The sequence below is a fragment of the Ictidomys tridecemlineatus genome, chromosome 11 (genome assembly GCF_052094955.1).
Source record: "Ictidomys tridecemlineatus isolate mIctTri1 chromosome 11, mIctTri1.hap1, whole genome shotgun sequence".
NCBI lineage: Eukaryota > Metazoa > Chordata > Mammalia > Rodentia > Sciuridae > Ictidomys > Ictidomys tridecemlineatus.
In genome coordinates, this window is record NC_135487.1 from 85,143,375 (window position 1) to 85,167,469 (window position 24,095).

Below are 24,095 nucleotides of genomic sequence, written 5' to 3' on the forward strand. Positions count from 1 at the left end.
TAATCCTGTGTCCCAGGTTACTGATAAAAATGTTAAACTGAACAAGTTCAAAGACAAAACCCAGTAATGCTAAGTTGATCAATCAGTCAATCTTATATTACAACACTATTCATTCATTCATTCCACAAATTTTAATATGTACCTAATTCTAGACTAGATACTGAATTGAAAAATATAACCATGAGTTAGAAAACTAGGAAAGACAGATGCAGTAGCAAATAACTGTAGCATGCAAGGTGCTTCCCCATTGAAGAGGGTGTGATCAACTCAACCCAGTAGGAGCAGGTAGAACCTCAGATGTCATACAAATCAAAGATATAATAAAGAACATGATCAAATATTTGTAGACACCACTAGGAGTTAGATAAATAGATAAGGCACTTTTCCAAAGTTTCAAGCTTAGAATCATACCCAAATTCAGAACTGAAGTAAAGTATCAGGACTTGGTCATAGTGACCCTCTTTGGGATCCTGTCAGTCATTTGGCTTTGAGCTTCAGAGAAATGTATTAAAACTCCCTCACACTCTCAATCTGTCACTGAAGTTGAATAGTGAATTTAGCTGATGCTAATAATCTTTACAACACCATTATTGTGAAAGACCTCCAGGTTACTCATTTACCAGTTAATTTTGTCTGAATCCACTTTTCTGATCCCTAGACCTTTGGTAGGTGAGTTACATTTATATATCACCATAGTCCTGAAATAGATTATTCTATGACTTTTTATCTCCTTGCCTCTTAGTGGAACCAGGAGGAGGCCCAGAGGCCTCTCTAGTCGTGTGAGGACAGTTGTAGATTCCACAGCTCAGTTACAGGCTTTGTCACATAGTACAGTACTATTTATGAGTCTGGCAACTTTGCAATTTTCTTGTAGGAGTTCTCATGTAGTACTTGTGTATTATTGTTAGTATTTGGAAATTTCTTTTCCAAATTTGCAATTTATTATTGCATTTTTCGTGTGTCCACCAAATGCAAAACCCTGCATTGGGTACTGTAAAAGTAAATCCAGTGATGAACAAGGACTGGTCCTAGCTATGAAAGGAACCGATAATCCAGTGCGGGAGATAGACCTGCATATGCATGTTCAATGCAAGGAAGTGGCTGTTCCGGTTTCTTTTTGATGTGCAAGCATTCTGTCAGAACTTGGGCTATGTGTATGCAATACTGAAACAGCTAGTTAAGACTTTAAAAAAGTCATTTCACTGGGAAGAAAAAAAATATAAAATTGGATAAAAATAAAGAGGATAATTCCTCTCCTATCACAAAAACAAATTATTTTTCATGTTTTAACTAGGTTTGTGACTAAATCGCATAGCCGAAGAGATTCACCATACAAGACTTATCAGATGGACCCCATACATTTATATTTAAGTCTGCAAAAGACTTGCATTTCTCCAGCAATTGAAGCAGAGGGCTGGTACCTTTTCTGACACAAAAGAGGAAAATGATTTCCTGTATTTTGGCATCAAAACGCATTTACATTTCTTTCCACTCCAGAAAGTTAAATCAGATAACTGACTTTTTTTTTTTACAAAAGAAATATTTTTATGAATTTAAAGTATAAAATTAAGAAGTTATGTTGTCTCCCCTTTTTTAAAAAAATAAGGCGTCCCAAGAGAAGACTTTTTCCTTTTTCTTGTATGAGAACATTTAATCTCTATTTTAAAGTTGCAAATATATTTTACAATAAAGAAATCAGTTCACATTGACAGCGGTTATTCATCCAGTCAAAAAGTGGAATTTAACAGCCCCTCCCTGGTTGGACTCAGACAGCTTCTGAAATGAACAGTCTTTTATCTTTCCAGGAAAGATATCCTGCATTTTAAGTCCTGACAGTGTCCTGTTTTCCTGTGACAGACATTTGAGCACTGAGAGCAACTGAAGGGGTTAATGCTGGGACTTGGCTGCATGTCAGTTAAACTTTTTTCCCTGGCTCTGCCCGGGTTTTCCCTTGAAGGGATTTCCCTCCGCCTCTTCAACAAGACCCTTTATAAAGAGCAGACTTTCTATTTCACTCACACTGAGCCTCACTGGCTTTAGGAGCCGAAGACTCTTCCCAGGCACTTTCAGGTGTGACAGAAATACGACTTTGGGAACCATGATTTCCTCATCACAGCAGCAACTTAAAATGCCTGTTGCGCTCTTTGGAGCCTCGAATATATTTTGGATGGTGTTTGCAGCTTGTAAGTTCTTCTTGATCTGTTTCAAATGTTAGCATTCCATTTCAGCCTTGGTTTTGGCTTCACTCAGTTTTGCTGTGGTAGTGAAGGAAGGCACTAGAATTTTAAACAGTGGGGAAACTTCATTTAACCTAACTTTTAATGTGTTATTGAGTTTTGCTATATGCCATTATACTGTCATAGTGACAGCTGCAAATTGATGTTTTTTGATGCCTGTTTCCTAAAGTGAAAGAGTAATTTGGTTTTATCTGTAGTAGGACTATCACTTTAGTTTCCTATACTTGATAATGAAGTCAAACTCAGCAAATAACAAAACAACTCTGATAAATGGGCCTCAAGGTCAGAACTGAGAGTCCTGAGTAAAGATAATCCCAACACTATCTTTGGCGGTGACTTTGGTGTGTTTTGGCTGCCTTGTGGTTAGTTTAAAGCTGGAAAAAGATCCATAAGATCACAAGTTGAACATTATACTATAACAGAGAAGAGGGAGTAGAATACTAAACAAAGCAGTGGTATGTTCATTTTTCTCTTTGTTTTTGTAGCTCAAGCTTTTAAAATCGAGACCTCTCCTGAATCCAGGATTCTAGCTCAGATTGGTGACTCCGTCTCCTTGACTTGCAGCACTACGGGCTGTGAGTCTCCAGTTTTTTCGTGGAGAACCCAAATAGACAGTCCATTAAATGGGAAGGTGAAGACTGATGGCACAAATTCCACATTGATCATGGACCCTGTTAGTTTTGAGAATGAACACTCTTACCTGTGCACGGCAACTTGCGGATCTGAGAAACTGGAGAAAGGAATCCAGGTGGAGATCTACTGTGAGTGCTTTCAAGAATCTGTGGTTTTCTCTCAATTTTGCTTTAAAATAGCTTTTTAAAGAAAATGTCTTGGGGCTGGGGATGTGGCTCAAGTGGTAATGCTCTTGCCTGGCATGTGCAGGGCTCTGGGTTCGATCCTCAACACCACATTAAAAAAAAAAAATAAAGATGTTGTGTCCACCGAAAACTAAAAAATAAATATATATATAAAAAAAAAAAAAAGAAAGAAAAGGTCTTTAGGCCGAGGATATAACTCAGTTGGTAGAATGCTTGCCTAGCATGCACAGGCCTGGGTTCAACCCCCAGCACCACCACAAAAAAAAAAAAAAGTTTTTAAAAGATATTAATATCCTGATTCTTGGCTTGAAAACATAGCATCAAGAAAGCTAGACCTTACCCTAGATGCATGTATGATTGTACAAACGGTGTGACTTTACTTCATGCACAACCACAGAAGTGAAAAATTGTGCTCCATTTATGAACAATGACTCGAAGAGCATTCTGCTGTCATGTATAACTAGATTAGAACAAATAAATTATTTTTTTTAAAGAGAGTAAGTTCGAGACAGCTGACACTAGAAATCAGGAATCCAAATTTTGGCTTCTGTTTCATCTCTGCCACAAACATGGTGATCATGCATAAAACTCAAGTTCTTTGGCTCTAATTTCCTTAGCTATTAACTGAACATTTCTAAGGGTCTTCTTTTTATCTTAAAAAATTTCCATTTGATTATATCCTTACATGTTTACTTGCTCATGCATCTAAATGATTTATGAATTCCATTCTATGGGGATTTTTCATTCATTTATTCTTATGCAAGGGTGCTTAAAATCAGCTTAAAGATTAAGTACAAGATCTATAATTTAGTAATAACCTTCAGTATAAAAGTTTTCTCCTTAGGCATGATAGTAAATATCTGCAAACATTTTATTCATTTGATGTTATGTCCATAAATTTAAGAATTTTTGTTGCTGTTGCCATAAAGTCTTGGTGCTGAACCTCAAAGGTATTTGTATAATGAATTAGATTTGCCTCACAAATGTAAATTGCTCTCCATTCAGCAAAATTAGCAAGAGGCAAAAGGCTGGTTAAAAACTAACCTTGCACAAGTCATTTGCCTTGGTTACTGATGGCCTCTCTAAAACCCTGTACTCCCATAGGGTCATTTCTTTATGAATACCTCATTTGATTTTCTTCATGAATTACACTGGTTCCTTTCTACTGTGTTGGAGCCCACCTTTGCCCAGTAACTTTAACTGAAATTTCAACAAGACCCATGTGTTGCTAAAGCTTCCCAAGAAACTGTGCCTGGCCAACTGCTTTCAATTATGCTGGTTGTACACGCATAGTTTATGTCTGTGCGCCCTCCTGAGTGCCTTCAAAGGTCCCCTTATATAAATAGAAGGAAAAGTAGCAAGTTCTTATATTACCTGTCATAAAACTGGATGGATTATAGGAGCATTTTTAATAGTATGTAAAGGACTGAAATAATGGGTGAAAAAATTAAAAATACTATGTTTTCAGATAACAAAGCACTTCCAGTTCCTTCGTCTTTTGCCCACAAGCGCCAAATAGTTGAAGATTTAAAAAAGAGAAATGAAGATCCTTCTGGCTTTAATTATCCTGCCTGAGGTTTTTCTACAAGAATGTCTGCTTCTCATTATGTTTAACAGTCCTGTCTCCATTCCACATTTGATTGTAATATTCTTTGGACTTGGGACTTTTGTATTCTTCTCACTATAAAGATCCTGAAACCACTAACGTGTTGCCCTTGTGATAGAATGTAATGGAAAAGGTAGTTCTGGCAAAGGAGGCAATGGATGCTGTGCTCCTCAGGCAGCCCATCCAAAATTGAAAGACTGCACAGGTGTTCCTTCCTGGTGGATGAATTCTTAAGGCACCATTTTCAGAAGCCAAATATTTAAAGCCACTCTTTCCATTTCTCAGCATAGCTTATAGAATAGTTAAACTTTGCAGTCACATTCTGAGTTTTGGATTACTTATCTGTAAAATGGAGCTATGTTTGCCTTTACTAAAATAAGAGAATTATCTGCAGTACCTTTTATTAGCTGTGTGATCTCAGGCAAGTTATGCAAATACACAAAGTCCAAGTTTTATAATCTGTGAAATGTGGTCTCTGTCTCAAGGCTTGTGTGAGGATAAACCATTTATTTTAAATCTATAGCACAGTGACAGGTACATGTAAGTTTCAATAAGCATTAGTTTTTCTACTTTCCTTTAATAACATACAATATTTAATACATACAAGATCAGGACAGAAGAATTCTCTAATAGGTGGTTGATTCTGACTCTTGCTTCTTGAGCCCACTCAAAATCATAAAAAATCTATTTAAACTGTTAGTTCTGCTGTAGTATTAAGATTGTGTGAACAAAAACATTAGATTTTATTTGTATAGTGTTATAAGAGATCTTAAAAATACGAGCAGAAGGCCCACTTGTGTATCCATTTGCTTTTGCAGCTTTCCCTAAGGATCCAGAAATTCACTTCAGTGGTCTTCTGGAGGTCGGGAAGCAGGTCACAGTCAAGTGCTTGATCCCTGATGTATACCCGTTTGACAGGCTGGAGATGGATTTATGGAAAGATGATCATCTCATGAAGAATCAGGAATTTCTGGAAGATATGGATAGGAAGTCCCTGGAAACCAAGAGTTTGGAAGTAACCTTTACTCCTGTCATGGAGGATACTGGAAAAGCTCTTGTTTGTCGAGCTCAATTAAACATTGATGAAACTGAATCTGTGCCCCAAAAAAGGAACACTACCAAAGAACTGCAAGTCTACAGTAAGTCACATGGTCTAGTTTGTATGGGGATTCAGTCTTGAATGTAGATCGAGATAAACTTAGCAACTAGGCTAACAAGAAGCTTTTTTGTAGTTTTTACTCCATTTTTACTTATTGAGAACATGATGCTTTCCAATAGTATAATCCAGTGAAAAGAACATGGATTTGGATTAAGAAGACTTGAACTTAATTTTGGGCTTCATCAAATGCATGATTTAGGGTTACTTTATTTATTTATTTCCTATTAAAAGGGGATGTACTAGTGCTGATTAGGAAGGCTTAAATGTTAAAATATTTTTAATCATATTTTATAATATGCCTTGAAATGCTGAACTGTGACCAATATGTAAAAGCCAGTTATGAAGGGGAAGATTTCAACTCAGTGCCAACAATAATATATTTAGCACAAAGAGAATGAGTTGGCTTCTAACAACGTTATGAGAACAGTCAATATAGGATTGAAACACTTGAGTAGTTTTAATTAAGTATTTGAAAGACAGTTGTATGTGACAGAAGGATTTAGTTTGTTTTGTAACATCAGAGGGCTGAACTATGACCAATATATAAAAGCCAGTAATGAAGAAGAAGAATTCAACTCAGGGAAAATGTTTTTCTAATTTAAGATACTCAAAAATCAAATAGGTTGTTTGATCAGGCAATGAGTTGCCTTTCTCAGTAAATACTGAGGCTGACTGATTAGGATGAGCTTTTGGTAAGGATGCTTAGATGGGGCTCTTAGGTGGGAGATTGAGCCACATGACTCTAAGGGCCCCTCTTAACTTAAGAATATCTATGGCAATCTGAAAACACAAAACATTTTTTAGAAAGGTAATCGAGTTGTACAGAAATTAGATTGACTATCTTTTAGTGACTCAGCAGTTCTTTATGCTATCTTGGGAAAGTAAGTTTGTCAAGTCAACAGAAGCACAGGATAACAACCTGTGAGAGAAGTCCATCTTCTGTTTTGAATTGAAAACATGGTTTTTGATTGCTAATATGATGCCCTGTTTTTTTCAGTCTCACCCAAGAATACAGTTATCTCCGTGCATCCCTCCACAAGGCTGCAAGAAGGTGATTCTGTAACAATGACATGTTCCAGTGAGGGTCTGCCAGCTCCAAAGATTATCTGGAACAAGAAATTAGATAATGAGAATCTACAGCTTCTTTCTGGTAATGAGACTCTCACCTTAATTGCTATGAGGATGGAAGATTCTGGAACATATGTATGTGAAGGAGTTAATTCTATTGGAAGAAGCCAAAAAGAGGTGGAATTAATTGTTGAAGGTGAGTGGAATATGCAAAAGGAAAAACAAGGATGCTGTATTGAGATTTGAGCAACAATGAGACAGCTTTGGTGCTGAGGTTGCTTTCCAACATTTCATTGGTTATCTGTCTGATTGTCATGTACTAGAGTGTGAATATGTATTTATTATACTCGCTTTTTTGGCAGTCTTTCCTCCCGGGGCTTCCCTGGCTCTGCTTTTCTGAACCTTTTGTAACAGCATCTCTCCCATGCCTCATTCCATGGTTTCCTGTCTTTCTCCTGACCTCTAGACATTGGTATTTTCAACTTACCACTCCTTGCCCTCTTTTCTTCTCACTCTCGATACCCAGATATATTATACATATACTGGTTATTCCCAAATTCATGCTCCCAGTTTGTATCACCAAATCCTCTCCCTCAAAATGATCCCTAGGATCTAATGTCTTAATCAACCCTTTTGACATGTCTTAGTTTATCTTCTTTCACTTGGACTTTTCTATAACTTCAACTATATTTCTTTTTTAAAAATTCATTTATTTTTTTAAATACATTGACAATAGTGGAATGCATTACACTCATTATTACCCATATACAGCACAATTTTTCATAACTCTGTGTACATTTCTTAAAATAGCCGCATATAATAACTTCATGATATGGTCAGAAAATACTGTAGTTGATGATTCTGTGTCACTATGTATGCTATTCTTCTTCCTGGAATAGGCTTTCCCCTTCCTCCACCTGCAAAGTCTTAGCCATCCTTCATGATGAAACATATGTAAACCTCCAAATTCCAGATTGTGTTAGGCAAAGCTAGTGGTTCCTTCTTTAGTATAGACTCAATACTTCTTATAGCGATATATGTACTTCTGTTCAGTTCAATACATATTAATTAAGAGGCTTTACTCAAGAATCCAAGAGTCTGCTTGGTGGTGGGGATTCAGGCCTGATAAGATGCAGTTACTGCCCCAAAGGAGCTTACAAACTAGGAAGGAAAGGCAGGAATGTACTTCAGTGAGAACCAAAATAATAGGTCTATTTAAATATGTTTGTCCATTAAACTGGAAGTTCCTTCAAGTCAAGGGCCCTCAGTGTTTATGCATATGTGTTTTATATTTGAGTGCCTACCTGATACACAATGAATATTCAGTAAATGTTCAATGAATAAATTTCAAATATTGACAACACAAATTTTAAAAATATGAAAATATGGAGTTCAAGCTTGGATGATTAAAAAAAATCCTGTAGACTAACTCATTCTCAAGTGACCAGAAAAAATATTATACTAATGAAAGTATATAAAGCTAAATATCCATCCTGAAATAGTTCCATCCCATAATAAGCTGGATCCCATTTCAATATGTCAAGGAGATGTGTTATGGGGTTGAGGAGAGTTGTTTTGCATTTTGCTTCACATATGATACTAACAGCCTTAAGTACTAAAGATAGAATTGAACTTTCAAAGGACCTTTCGTCTACCTAAGAGAGCTACTTCCCAGGAGCCACAAGTCCACAAAATAATATATATAGCCAGAATTGTTTGTAGGCAGGAAGTGAATCTGCTGTTAAAGTTCCTCATTCTCACACTGGCATATAAGGAATTTGGAAACTTTGATCATTGCTCTGAATGATCTTTCAAAATCTAATCGTATATTAGTTTATTGAGGTAGTTTGAAGAGAGCTTTCTTTGGAAAATATTAAGATATCACATTTATACAAACAAATTGAAAAAAGTAACTTCTCCTGACACAGAAGAGAACCATGCAAAATGTAGTATATTGGGAATTTTTACGTGTTGCAATTTCTTTCTTCCATCTCTAGCCTGCTGTTTGTGAGGAAGATTTTACTGATTTTCTATGGATTGTCATCTGTCACTTTCAGAGTTGCCAACTACTCCCAGTTTCTTTAGGGAACCAGAGTCAAGATTGGGAATTCTCTTTCTCCCAAAGTAGCATTATTCCATCAAAGACTGTATGTCTAGCATGGATAGCTTTGGCCACCTAAGAGCTTTCCTGGACATTTGAGATTAAGGAGTTCACCCTCACCTCTGCTTCTGCCCCCTCAATTCATTGCAAAAATGTTTAGATTACATCAAATACAAAATGTTTAGATTACATCAAATACATTTTAGAGTGACTTATGTTATCATTTTGATATGTAAATTTTTGCTTTGCTTTATACATGATCCTATGTGACTTTTAAGGTATAATAACTTCAGGTTGATGGAACAGAGATGTCTTGGGCATGGATCCATTATGGAAATTTTGTATAATTAGAGGCTTTTGTGTGGGGGGGAGTAGTACCTCCTTTAGATCTATTTGATCTCTGTATGAAGATGTCTTGATTTAGTTGTTCTAGCAACAGAAAAGCTGAAATCTTAAATCACATCTACCTTGTATCAAGTTCTAGTTTTGCCACTTGCAAGCTGGGTAAAGTGATTTAATATTTGTGAGCCTAAATTTCCTCCTGAAGAAAGAGGAAAGAAGAAAAAGAAGAGGAAGAGAAAGAGTAGAAGCAGAAGGAAAACAAGAAGGCAGAGAAGAAAGTAGTACAAGTTCACAACACTGTTGTGGGGATTAAATGACTTGTACATGGACTTGATACACAGGAACCATTGAAATTATTTGACCTATTGTTTATTCCTGCAGTGATCTGATAAACAACTGAGCAGAGATAGTATTATTGCCATGAAAAGACACCAACCTCTCTCAACACATTTTTATCTATATTTATTCTAAGTCTGATTTGAGAGACTCTGATGGATTCATTCTAAAAGATGTAGTCTCTTTCCTGACGGAAGGGAGTGATTTCTTCTTGGTACAGATAGTGGCTAAAGCCAGATCAGGAAAAATAAAGATCATATGAGGGAACGTGACGGAAGAAGAAATGAGTCTTATCGGCTCTGTGTCTTCTTTTTTTTTTTTTTTTCTGCAGAGAAACCATTTACTGTTGACATCTTCCCTGGACCTCAGGTTGTTGCTCAGATAGGGGATTCAGTTGTGCTAACATGCCGTGTCACAGGCTGTGAGTCCCCATCTCTCTCTTGGAGAACCCAGATAGATAGCCCTCTGAGCGGGAAGGTGACAAGTGAAGGGACGGAGTCCACACTGACCCTGAGCCCTGTGGGTTTTGAGAATGAACACTCTTACCTGTGCACTGTCACCTGTGGACGGAGGAAACTGGAAAAAAGAATCAGAGTGGAGCTCTACTGTAAGTGGTTTTCAGAATTGTTGTTCAATCCCATTGGATAAAAAAAAGAATGTGAATCTGTGATGTGCAACGAGATTCATTTGTTCAGAAAGGAAATGTAGCGTTGTGAATGCTTCCTAAATCTCTGACACAAGGTGTTTTGATGTGATATATTTTGCCTAAATCTTAAGTATATATTACATATAGACACAGTGGGCACAGTCCTTAGTGGGTCTTGTGGTACTGTCTCATCACACTTTTTGTCACACCCTATGACCCTGCTTCCCATCCCTTCTATGTGTTTGTGGAGTGTACAGAGGTGGTGAGGGAATGGGGCCAATGTACCTTCAGATAACTGGGTGGGGGTGACCACTGCTCAGCTCTTTAAATTGAGGGCCAGATCTGAGCTTATGGTTTTAAAGGAATAATTTGGAAAGCTGATCTGCAGGATGGAAAAAGAAATGAAGAAATGGGAAGCAGGGAAAAGCCACAAAGGAAGGTGCAGAGTAGACTGATCAATGGCAGTAGCTCAGGTTTCTGCTGAAGCAGAAGCAGGAGGCAACACCAGGTCTTAATACTGATGAAAGCTTTAGGCAAAACTTGCACCTTTAGGCATATACTGAACCTTTTTTTTTTCACTCTTCTTGCCACCTTAATAAATATCCTTTATAACCTCAAATCTCTATGAACTTGACACTTCTGGAGTTTCTCAGTCTGTAATGAATGAGGAATAAAATATACAAAGTGACCAAAAAGTTATTTTTTTCATGAGAGTTACTCTGCTTGGTTTCATTCAGCAAACTCAAGGAAAATTCATTATAAAGTTTTCTTTTTTTTACCAGAAACTATGTCCCAACTTGTGTTATCCTTTGGGATTTTATTCAGAATGAGAGTATGCCTGTAAAGGGACTTAAATCTCTCAAAAGAAGGGTCAATTTTATTGCTTTATCATATTACCCAGAGTCCAGGATCTGCTGATGTAGCACATTCCCAGCAGAAATGAGAACCAGGGGTGAAGTCCTATTGCAATATGGAAATACTTAAAGATGTTTTATTTTAACAACTGAATCATTTTGCTGAAAGAAAAAATAAACTAGAGTCACTCTTATGTTTGATAAGTATTTTAGTCTCATTTTTATTGATTTATATATGATATGTTACTATATAGGCTAAATTCTAAATAATACAGTTAAGACAGTTCTTTTCTTAATTACAACTATTATCTGAGAAATGTTTTAAACTCGCTGCCTAAATAATCATTAGATATTAAGATGTCTAAATTAAGAACTTCCCTGTGGGTCTTATTTGACACTGAGACGCTACATAGACCTGTGAAACTAAGTCTAGATTTTGAGGTAAGAGGAACAGGGAGTTTGAGCTCAGCTCAATGACACACTAGGTATGATGTTTAATGAAAAGTCTTTTAGCCTAAGTTTTAGTTTTCCTAACAATAAAATAAGTTAAGTAGTATCCATTGCTGCCCTAAAGACTGAGATAATGAATGTTGAAGGACTAGTTCATAACAAGTAGTCAACATATCATGACAAATATTTAGGACATCTAAAAGAAATAGTTAATATATGAGATGATAGAAGCTGATGTGTCCCTAGATAATATCAGCCCATGTGCTCAGCAAGATGGCATCATTAGAAGAGAAAAATAAGAAGTAAAAGTATTTATTACTTGATGACTTAATGTACTAAGTATTTTTGTTGCCAACATTGTGATTAATGTTTAATTATGTATTTATACTTAATGTCATTTTTTATGTGTTGATGATAATTATATCCCAGCTAACTTCAAGCTGTAATTTTGAGACACTTGCATTCAAATAGAGTGTAACTTTATTTCCCTTTGAATGACACATACAAACATTACTTTTGCTTGATATTTGCAGCATTCCCTAGAGATCCAGAAATTGAGATGAGTGGTCTACTTGTGAATGGAAACCCCGTCACTGTAAGCTGCAGGGTTCCTAATGTGTACCCTTTTGACCATTTGGAGATCGAATTACTTAATGGGGAGACTATTCTGATGAAAAAAAACTTTTTGGAGGAAATGGATAGGAAATCCCTAGAGACCAAAAGTTTGGAAGTAACCTTCACCCCCACCACGGAAGATAGTGGAAAAGTTCTTGTTTGTCGGGCTAAGTTGCATACTGGTGAAATGGAATCTGAACACAAACAAAGGCAGAGTACACAGACGCTTTATGTCAATGGTAAGTACATGTATCCACAGGTTAGTATAGATTTCTTTATCATGTTTGTCAGGCAATAGTTAACATAAAGTTAATAGTTAAAAACTTTGAAAAAATAACAGATAAGAAAATTCAAAATAAAGGTGGTCCTAACAAACTACCTCCCCAAGTGTAAAATAATGACCATTTGTTTATGAATCTTTGAGTTGGCATTAGGAAATGGGCTAGCTGGGCATTTATTCTGCTCAGTGTGGGGTCACTCATCTGTTTTCAGTCAGGTCAGCAAGACTGGCCAGTCACAGATGGCCTCACTCACATGTCTGGGCTATATCTGGGGGGCTGTGCCTCCCTTCTTCATGTGATACCATCCTTAGGGAAGGTAGCCTAAGTTGACTTGTCATAGCACATTGTTTCAAGAAGGGGGTAATCATAGCTGCCACTTAAAGGCCTGAGTTTGAGAGTCCTACAGTGTTTCTTCATCCATGTTCCATTGGTCAAAGTGAGTGACATCTTTGATTGAATTTAGTCCCGAGGGAAGATCTCACAAGATGCCTGCTAGTATTTGCTTAGAACCCTAAGAAGCACCTTTTGTAAATTCTGAGATTAAGAATAGCAGAGACTGTGCCCTCTGGTTGGTTCATCAGCCTGGCATGGAACCACTGGGATCAAGTCATCAGATACAGGCCTCTTCTCTCCTGGATAGACACCCAAGACTGAGAACAAAATAATTTCTACTTGGCACACAGATGCCATTGGCAGTTATGAGCATCTTGAAGTGAACAATTTGGGTTGTTTCCTATACCTTCCCTTTTGGGCATCAGAGTTATTTTCTTCACCAGGACTGTCATTTCTTTTTGTACCCCTTGGGATTATTCCCCCTAAGGTATTAGGGATTTCTTGTTATCTCATCACAGCAAGATTTGTATTTTTAAGCAAGAACCTTGAAAGAGCAATGTGCAACCTTAAAGAAAAGCCACAGGATAATGCCATGGCATTGTGGCCATGGATGGGGAACGAGACTCAAATGAAGGCACAAAATAGATGGCCTTAATAGGAATCTTACTTATAAAATGCTTAAGGATACTTCCTTAATCATTGGTGCGTTAATAAGATATTACATGTCAAGCACTCAGCCCAGAGCCTGAAACTTGATAAATGGTAGTTGTGTTGTTAAATACCATATAACAAGCCACCTCTGTAAAGCTAAATTTCTTGATCTGGGAGGAACTAGCTCAAAACTCAGAAACATGTAAAGCCTTTGTTCTTCAAGGAAATTTTTGTTAAATAGTGTGATTTTTTAAAAAAAATTTCACATTTGAATTCTATAGCTATTTACTTACATCAAATAGTGCTAGTCTGGGTAAAGAATTATGTTAAAAAACATGAATGAAGCATAAGATGCATCTTCTTTAAAGCATGATCATTTATAACAGTTCAGCAAATGCTTGACTTCTTTACCTGATTTTCTTCACATTTCCTGAAAACACAAATAGGTCTGTGGAAGCTCTGGTCGATGTCCTTATATCAATATGGAATTAGCTTATACTTCACTCATTCAGAGGTTCCTTTTAAATTCTCTTTTCAGTTGCTCCAAAAGACATACAGCTTACAGTGTTTCCTTCTGAGAGTGTCAAGGAAGGAGACACTGTCATTATCTCTTGCACATGTGGAAATATTCCAGAAACTTGGATAATCCTGAAGAAGAAAGCAGAGACAGGAGACACGGTGCTGAAATCTATAGATGGCGCATACACCATCCTCAAGGTGCAGCTGGAGGATGCAGGAGTATATGAATGTGAATCTAAAAATGAAGTGGGCTCACAATTAAGAAATTTAACACTGGATGTTAAAGGTTGGCCTTTTGTTTGGGGTCTATCTATCTATCTATCTATCTATCTATCTATCTATCCATCCATCCATCCATCTATCTATTTTGGTAGCTGTTAAGAGGTTCCATAGATGGTAATAGTTTTCTAACATTAGATGAATGAGTTGGAAGAATGAGGCTGAATTCTGTGTCGTGTGTGGTTATTTCTTAATGTTTCTTGAAATAATCAAGCACAGGTGTTCTATCCTATATAGTTAAACCAGGAAGTTGACATTAATCACTGGTGAATGTGGAATTCCCATTTGTTTTTTTCAAAGTTGACAATTAATTCATCATTGGTCTCGGAGGTCTTATATTTGCTAAGTGTTTAACCATATTTTCAAAACCTTTCACTGGAGGTTATAAGGAAACCATGGAGGTAGGATTAGCACATTAAAAGAAAGAAAGAAAGAGAAAGGAAGGAAGGAAGGAAGGGAGGGAGGGAGGGAAAAGAAAAATTCTATCCAGATCCTCTTCCTTTCTACCAGAAGGGAATGCTATTTTCTGAACATGGAGTAACTGCCTATTTTCTGGATTGATTCTTTTCAGGAAATAATTGGCAGTAGCAATCTTGATCCTGAACAACAACTACATGAAAACTCTAGTCTACAGAACAGCCTCCTAAGCCCCACTATCTATCTTATTCTGATAGGGAGAGGGAGAGAAAGAGGGAGAGGGAGAGGGAGAGGGAGAAGAAGAGGGAGACAGAGAGGGAGAGGGCATGCACGCAATGGTCTCTCTGAGAAACTTCAGGGCCCCTTGATCTCCTGCCCTCTCCTGTGAATGCACAGTAGGTAGGATGCATTGATCTTATTGGTGTAAGCAGAACGTGTCAGCTTTGATTAATCAGTCTTACACTCCTTGCACATTAATTAGCCCCTATTCAGTATTGAATTTTATACTTGGCCTTGAAGTGAACAGGGCTGTAAACAAAAGTCACCTCTTAGGAGGTTTGGCACTTGGCCACCAGGGTTAGCAACCACTTGTCAAACTAAAGGAAGTTTGAACCTAAGTCAGAAAACAGGTTAATAAAAAACAACTTTTTACTACTCTGGCAAAATTTCTCAAGATTACAAGCCATACCATGTATTTTTCTGTGTTTGCATTACCTCCTTGAAACACAACAATATAAATATATCCATCTAGAAATGTTAAAGAAGGGGAAATAACATAATTACATGTAAAACTTTTAGTCATCCACCTGCAGTGATTATCCTGAAAAGAGTTAATCTGGTCATTGAAGTTACTATGTGTTCAAATAATGCAACATTTACCTTGTATCATGTCACTCAAATGATGCAGTGTATATGTAATCAGTGCTTCCAATGAGGTTGGGGATGTGTCTGAACACATTGAGATCTCAGTTATACGTAGGTTGATATTAATCCATTCCTGTTTCTTCAATCCTTGATGTTTTTGGCTACCTTTAATTTAGCTTAGCTTCAGGAAAGTGAACTCCTAACATTTCTGTGATTACGCTTGTAATTAATTGTTCTTTTAAAAAGACACCTTAAAGCTTGGGTTTTTTCCCTAGTTGAATTATTAACCACTTATATGTTTGCCACTGTTTTCTTATTATTTCAATAAACAAAGGCTATTAGGCACTCAGCTGGAAATGCATGCCTCCAAACTGAATATGGTTTAAAATAGCTGGATATGAATGAAGACCAAAAAAATTGACATTTTTTCTAGATATTTTGAAGTAGTTTTCCTTTGCATTTAGCTTAGTTTTTAAATTATTTTCTTTTGTTTTGGCTTGAATGTATTACATTAATAGAAATGGTCAGCCCTGTTAAAAATTTTTAGTGTTGATAATACTAATAGAAAATTTTATCAGGAGCTTGACCTAGCAACTGACTTAGCAGCAAATTTGAGTTTTTCTGTAGATGCCTGAGGGAAAAACTGAGAGGCAAAAAAATAAAGGATTATTTCCACATTGAAAGGAAAATAATAGGGACACAAATACCTTTGCCCATCTTGTCATCAATATTGATGCCTAACCACAATTATGATGATAAATAGCCCATTAAAATAGTACCCTTAGGGCTGGGAATGTGGCTCAAGCAGTAGGGTGCTCACCTGGCATGCGTGCGGCCATCCTCAGCACCACATACCAACAAAGATGTTGTGTCCTCCAAGAACTAAAAAATAAACATTAAAAAAATTCTCTCTCTCTCTCTCTCTCTCTCTCTCTCTCTCTCCTCTCTCACTCTCAAAAAAAAAATAGTACCCTTATACTTTGACTAGCTCAATGTTAGCAAGGAAAAGTAGAAAAACAATTATCATCATGTTCAGGGTAAAGTGTTTTTTTTTTTTTTATTCAATAACTTGCAAACATTCACTTCCCATCATCTGATGCTAATGGTTCTTTTCTACTTGGATAACTTTTAGTGTTTAGAAAGCTCTAAAAGGAATTCAGTGATGATCAAAGTCAGGTCACTAATTCCTGTTGGCACTGAGCCAACATATATGCCACTTAGTGAGACTTAATTGTGAGGTTATACGATGCTGTGCAAGCTGAGTATAAACAAGCAAGTCCCCAGTAGATGCCATGCTCTGTTCTTCAGATGTCCTTGTGAGGTTCAGATGTTAAGTGGTATTGCATCTGCCAGAGGATTTTTAATAGATTAAAAAGAGTACAAATTTAAATTTTTTGGAATACTATCATCTGTACTTCATTTACAACTGAATGGCAAAATGATAGGATTTAGAAAAAAAAAGCTTTTTAGTGTTTAAAAATATTTTGGGTGGGGCAGCAATTATGCCAACTGGGAAGTTGAAGTACAAGCTCTTCTAGTGGTGGACCAGAAGAAAAACAGACATGTCTGCCTTTATGAGGTCAGAAGAGGAAACCACATTGGACTGATAAGCTTGTGGATGAAGGCTTAAATACCAACTGGGATTGGGCTATGAAGGGGAAGTGTGCTGGGTAGATTTTGAGAGTGGATGTTGAAGTTCTTATTTAGATTAGGGGAGATATAGATCAGACAAGGCCTTTCTATAACAAGAATATATATATGTATATCTCAAAACAAAACCCCCAAAAACGCATCAGCAAGAATTCTTCCTCTTATTGTCCTATTCATGGTGTTTGACTCTGGTAGTTACTTTAAATGGTTTGAGGATTTTCTTGGAGAATTGGTTAATCATTTCAATTTATGGTAATCAGAGTCCCAGTACTTTGGCAGATACTTATATTTCTCTCTCTCTAATTCCTGCTATTATAAAGGACCCTCTTTTTCTATTTTACCCCTAAAATTGAATCTTTTTTTAATCCAAGTTTGTGAAAGTCAACAGCTATCATCTTTAGATTCTTCATGATCATAACAACCACCCACTGACCATTTGGATAATTCAGGGGAATATGCATTTGGGGTCCTGATGATATTCCATATCACTGCTTTGATTCCCTCTCTGGAGAACTAGTTGTACTGTCACAGTAAGACATGTCTTTTGATTAAACAATTTCTTTTTGTACTAAGCATTAATTATATTCATTTTTTTTTCCAGGAAGAGACAATACCAAGGACTATTTTTCTCCTGAACTTCTCGTGCTCTATTGTGCATCCTCCTTGATAATACCTGCCATTGGAATGATCATCTACTTTGCAAGGAAGGCCAACATGAAAGGGTCATACAGTCTTGTAGAAGCACAGAAATCAAAAGTGTAGCTAACATTTGAAATGTTCAACCGGAGACACTGTTTATAACTCCAAATCATTCCACAAGAAAAGCAACGAACTGAGAGTTCAGACTTCCGGGGATGTATTGAAAACAGAAAGAAGGGGCCGCCTGGGCCCCTTGCTGTGAGAAGGAGGCCAATAGAAAATATTCTGCTTGAAAAGTCACTGGCATGGAGAGATGAGATGACTCCAGAGCTTTCCTGATATGTACATATAATAACATAATTTGTACATATGTAAAATAAATTATGCCATAACAAGTTTGCTTGAAATAGCAACACCCTATATTCAGATTATGAAATACTTCAACAGTGTTGCTGGAACTGACTGTTATAACTTAATGCATCTTAGGAAAATTTAATATTTACTATTGACTGGCAGCTGACCTGTGTGATTTTTCTTATATTTTATTTCTTTAACAAAATTTTATTCCCATGAAGTTTATTGACAGTAATTCGTGTTTTATAAAAAAGCCGGCATGTAATATTTTTTAGAGGCAAATGACAAAGAGGGCACTGGGTGGACTTTCAGGTACTGAATACCTCAACCTCGTGTATGATGGTTGACTGGATTTCTCTGTATGGTACTGACATGGTACGGAGATGTTTTATGATGTTTGTTTATCAGACCCTTGTGTAACTTTCTAATGTAGTTTTAAAATGCAACTTCTTTTGATTTTCTTTTGTAAATGTTTAGTTCTTTGTATAGTAAAGAGATGATTCCTGGAATTAGAAGGGTGGTCTGTTTGTTTATTATAAATTGCCTTATTTATGCTCTATCTCTTTTCCAAATGCCAAGTTACAAGGGGAAGACCTCAAACTATGTAAACAACATAAATACTCAAAATTTTATCAAAATGACCATGGGAACTTGGTAAAAATGCAGACTGCTTGGCGCTGTTCTAACCTAGCGAATTGGGATACTTGGTTTTGGATCCTTGGAACCTGCAATTTTAAAACTAGAAAACTATATGGAGTACATAAAAAGAGTGAGTGCCCATGAACATGCACACATTAATGGACAATAAATGAACACCTACACACATACCACCGAGCCTAAGAGAAAGAGCGAAAGAGCGGTACTATTTTTTAGGACTTCTTATATTCCACATACTTATGAAAACTATCTCCTCTCACTGAATAGTAAACGATAAATATCATGAATTATATGGATCATTCTTTTACCTTCTTTGGAGATTTAAACCAATTTAAATATCCCTAGGTAGCTCATAATTTAGTTTGGCCAGGTTTTGAAATTTAAAAAAATACAATCAAATGATATTTTTGCCTCATGATTTTATTTCACTCAAGATTATGTTCTTTTCTAATTCTTCTTTTCTTTGTTGTATGCAGGTCATTCATTTTTATTGTTCTATAGTATTTCACAATAAGATTCTGCCACCATCTATTTGTCCATTCTATTGTTGATAGATATTTAGATTGTTTTTGGTCTTGTCTTACCCTTCCTTCCATCATTTCCTCCTTCCTTCTTTTAGACACTTTTATGTATCCAAATAGAAATCCTTTATCAAATACACACTTTGCATTTACTTTCTCCCAGTCACTGAACGACTTGCATTTCTACTTTTTATAACAGAGGCTTTGTCCACTCCAGGAACACAAGGATTTTCTCATCTTTTCCCTAGAAGCATCATACTTTCAGTTTTATATTTATGTCTGTGACCCAACTTGAATACATTTTTGTATATATTGTGGAGTCATGGTGGATATTTATTTTTTGCATATGCATATCCAATGGTTTTAGCACAATTTGTTAAAAAGACTTTTTTGTTTCTCTCTCTTGTTGAAATTACCTTGATATTTTTGTTAAGAATTGGTGGACCATATTTGTATGTGACTATTTCTGAACTTTGTATTTTGTCCTGTGGGTTGATATGTCTCTCCATATGCTAAGATGACACCATCATGTTCATTATAGCATTGTAATAAGCTTTGAAATCAGGTAATGTGTGGCCTCCAGTTTTACACTTAAAATTTTTTTGGCAATACTTAAAATTTTTTTGGCAATGATAATCCTTTGAAATTTCATATAATTATTAATATTATTTGAATAACGGACAAATTTTTAGTTCTATACCCTTTTCTGTTTCTAAAGTCATGTGGGTTTTCTTTTTCCTTAGTCAATTTGGCTAGCAGTTTACCTGTTTTGTCCATCCTTTCAAAGAACTAGCTTTGGGATTCCTTGATATTTATCTACTGTTTGTTGTTTTCTGTGCCATTATTTCTGTGCACATCCTTATTAGTTCATTGTTTTCTGTTTAAGCTGGATGAAATTTTGTTATTATTTTACTAGATTATTTAGGGGAGAGTTCCCTTAATAATTTAAGATCTTTCCTCTTTTTTAAATGTAAGCATTGAAAGAGATAAATTCTCCTGTAGGTATTGTATTGGCTGCATGCCACAGAATTTTTAACATGTTGTATTTCATTCTCAGGAAATTAAAATAATTTTCTAAACTCCCTTATAATTTCTTCTTCAAGATAGGGGTGATTTAAAAGTGTGTTCCATGTATTTGGGAACTTTCCATCCAGCTATCCTTCTGGTATTTATTTGTAGTTTAATTCCATTTCAGTCAAGGAAAATACTTTTTATGCTTTTGATCTTATTGAATTTATTATTTTATTGTTAAAATAGGGCCCAACTTGGTGAATGTTCTATGTGTAGTTGTAAACAATGTGTATCTTCTCGCTGTTGAGTAGAGGGCACTATAAATGCAAAAAGGTTGTTAGTTATTTTTCAATTCTTTTATCATTGTATTTATGTTTAGCTTATGTCTTCAATCGATCGCTGACACAGCAGCTTTGATATTTCCATTCACAATTTTGAATTTTCCTATTTCTCCTTCAAAGCCCAAGGGAAAACAAAGTAGGGGCCAGCAGTCAGGGAGACTAGGCTGAACAAGTAGAGTATATACCCAATGAAAAACAAGTGTAGAAGATATCACTAGATTATTATTAGTAGTATAACAGCTCCCAAAATAGAAACCACCCAAAAGTTAACCCACAAATGGATAAATAAACAAATTCTGGTATATCCATGGAATGGTGTACTACAGAGCACCAACAAGTAATGAACCGCTGGTTCGTGCAACAACGTGAATAAATCTCACAGTCCTTACAATGAATGAAAGAAGCCAGACAAAAAGAATGCATAGTATATATACATTGTAGTTGTTTTTAATTTGTCTATATGATGTCACTCATTTTACTCATGTAAAATTCTATAAAATGCAAAATGATTTATAGTGACAGAAAGCAAAAGATCAGTGATTGCTTTGAGAAAGGATGGAAGTCAAGGAGGAGCATGAATTGCAAAGCATTATGAAGACTCTTCATGCGGTGATGAATATATTTATAATATTAATTGTGGAGATAGTTTCAAGAATTACATATGTCAGACTCACCATATTGTAAATTTTAAGATGTGCAGTTTATTGCATGTCAGTCATATCTATATAAGGCTGTAAAAACATAAATGTGTTAAAGTAAACTACATGATAGTATATATGTACATTCAGTGACTAGAACAAAATTATGTACAATGTAAATACGCTACCAAAAAAATTAAACTGATAGTTTTAAAAATTGAAACTTTTAGATAATAAAATCTTGAAATATTAATTTTGGTTCTTTGTTTCTTTGGTCATTTCAATCCTTTTTCTTGTTATCACAAGTATCCGCCTTGCTGCACTGTGACTTTGGATTGAGGTAAAAATTGCAAATAGAATAGTTAAGGTACTTTATTAAACTTCATTTCTTGAGTTATGACTATATGCAATAATATAGATGAATTTTACAAAAATAATATTGAATTAAAAACTGCATTTATAAAGGAGTAGATGCCAAGCCAGTCGTGGTGGTATATGACTGTGATCTCACTTATTTGGGAGGCTGAGGCGAGAAGACTGCAAGTTTGAAATCACTTAGTGAGACCCTGTCTTAAAATGAAAAGGGTTGGGGATGGAGTTCAGTGGTGCAGCACTTGCCTAGCATGCACAAGACCCTGGGTTTCATTCTAGCACGAATTTGTATAACTCAAAAGTCAGCAAAAGTGATACGTGGTGTTAGAAATCCGAATATTAGTTATTCTCTGAGTGACGGTGACTGGAGGGGGCACAGGAGAACTTCTGTTGCTGGATCTTAGTGTTAGGGACTTTTTAATAACATTTACGTTCGATAGAGCAAATTTGGGGAAATCAAATGTAGAGGAAAGGAGGGCATGGAGTCTGTATCCTGGAAAGAGAATTAAGAGAGAAGCAGATGGTCTTGCTCACTCCACTCCCCATCTTTCAACTGTTTTAAGGTAAGAGGAAGAAAAGCGATATGATTAGACCTCACAGGAAATGGGGCATACCCTGAACTGAAAGGAGTAACCTAGCTGAGGAGGCCTCAGGTGAAGGAGATGATGGTTCGACATGGAGAGACTGGCAAACATCAGGAGGCCTTCCGGAAGCTGGGCCATGGCCTGCAGAGAGACCGTATTTGACACCCTCTAGAGCCCATCCTATCGCTCTTGCAGAGAAATCAAGGCAGCTGACCCTATGGCTTCCTACGGGGGCCTTCTAATAAATAGCTGTATGTAAACCTTATTCATTTTCCAGAAAATGCCTGTGCACGACTAGAGATGTCGCCAAGCCTCAGTCCTTGTCAATAGCCCGAAACAGTAGAAAGCCCCGTTAGGAACAGAGTTGGCTTCTCTGCTTCTAGAAGGTCCGTGATAGCGTGGGAAGAAAAACAGGGAATCATTCTCCACAGAGAAATCCCCACCTCCTCTTCTTGATGTTGGTTGAGAGATGCTTTAAAAGAGAAAGCAGAAATTAGGTTAAAGACAGGTGAAAGTAGAGAGGTACATCTTACACCTGAACTTGACAGATCTATGGGAAGATTTTTTTCCCTGACTCCTTGTCCCTGAATAGATATGGATTGTCTTGGTTGCTACTGTCTATTTATTTTCTCTGGCTAGCTGGCATCAGAGAGAAGCATAGGAGACACCCACAAGGGTTTTCCTCTGCAATAGAAATCCTTCATAGTGTCTATAGATTTGAACTGTCTCGTTCGTTTGCCAGATATTCTGGTGGAAAAATGTAAGTGGTGTATTTGGAGGAAAAACAAAAGAACTTTATTAGTAAACTGTCTCATACTATGTTTTATAGCCTGATTTCCCTAGAAATTAATTCAAATCTTGATGCAGACTTTTGGTTGTATTGGTCCTTGACTATTAGAATCTTACCTGAATTTATGAGATTGCAAGTTTGCCATCTCCTACTCTGATACTGTGGTAGTCAAACCAAAGTTAATTAATAGATTAAAAAATTGGGGGCAATCCATCTCATTACTATTACCATTCAGCTCTGGATGAATGATGTAAAATATTATATATATTTCTTTACTTGTAAACACAGTAGACCATATATATATACACACACATACATATATACATATATGTATATATATAAATAATAGTTTTTTAGCTTTTTACAAAAAAGATTAAACACGTTGTATAGATGTACAAAAATATTTTTCTTTATATTCTTAATTTATAAGCATCTTTCTGTTTAGAAAAATTTCACTGTGCTTACAAATAAAGAAAAGCTGCATAGACCACAAAACCTTCTTGAGGAAATGCAGCTTCAAATAATGGTCTAACACAGAAAGTTTTCCTTTATCTGCTTCCCATATGAAACTCACCAGATATGCCTCATTTGCTTTGCTAATGGCAGATTTGGAGAAAATGTTAATAGCAATTGAAGTGAGTTCTAAAATTACCGGGGAAAGTAATAGTTGGGCACTCATCTATTAAGGAGCTTCGGTTTTCTTGCACGTACAATTTTAAAGATTATTTTGAAGCAGTGTTCGTTTTAGTCTAATGATTATGCAAGTTTCACATCTGAAAAAGTGTGTGCAGTGGCTTTTCAGGCTTTGCTGCTATTGAAGAGCTTAGTTTCTCTCTAAAGGGACTAAAGCTCGATTGAGAAGAGTCTAACAAATTGAATAGAACCAAATGTCTGGGCTATTTAACCAAGGACAATGCTATAGGGAGAGAGCATTTTATTGTTCTCAGTTCTTTCTTCCTTAG

General features: G+C 36.2%; 1 protein-coding gene across 3 annotated transcripts; it reads left to right on the forward strand.

The window, feature by feature from the left end:
- Nucleotides 1-1,848: 1,848 nt before the first annotated feature.
- Nucleotides 1,849-18,728, forward strand: Vcam1 (vascular cell adhesion molecule 1). 3 transcript variants are annotated; one of them, XM_005339688.5, is made up of 8 exons: nucleotides 1,849-2,183; nucleotides 2,723-2,998; nucleotides 5,480-5,800; nucleotides 6,818-7,084; nucleotides 9,999-10,274; nucleotides 12,151-12,471; nucleotides 14,036-14,302; nucleotides 17,828-18,728. In XM_005339688.5, the coding sequence occupies exons 1-8, from the start codon at nucleotides 2,099-2,101 to the stop codon at nucleotides 17,986-17,988; spliced, it is 1,974 nt and encodes a 657-aa protein (XP_005339745.1). In that variant the 5' UTR covers nucleotides 1,849-2,098; the 3' UTR covers nucleotides 17,989-18,728. The 3 variants fall into 3 exon arrangements, with proteins under 3 accessions (XP_005339745.1, XP_077882955.1, XP_077882956.1); XM_078026829.1 differs by having other exon boundaries at nucleotides 1,851-2,183; nucleotides 2,802-2,998; XM_078026830.1 differs by lacking the exon at nucleotides 1,849-2,183 and adding an exon at nucleotides 2,675-2,692 and having other exon boundaries at nucleotides 2,802-2,998.
- Nucleotides 18,729-24,095: the final 5,367 nt, after the last annotated feature.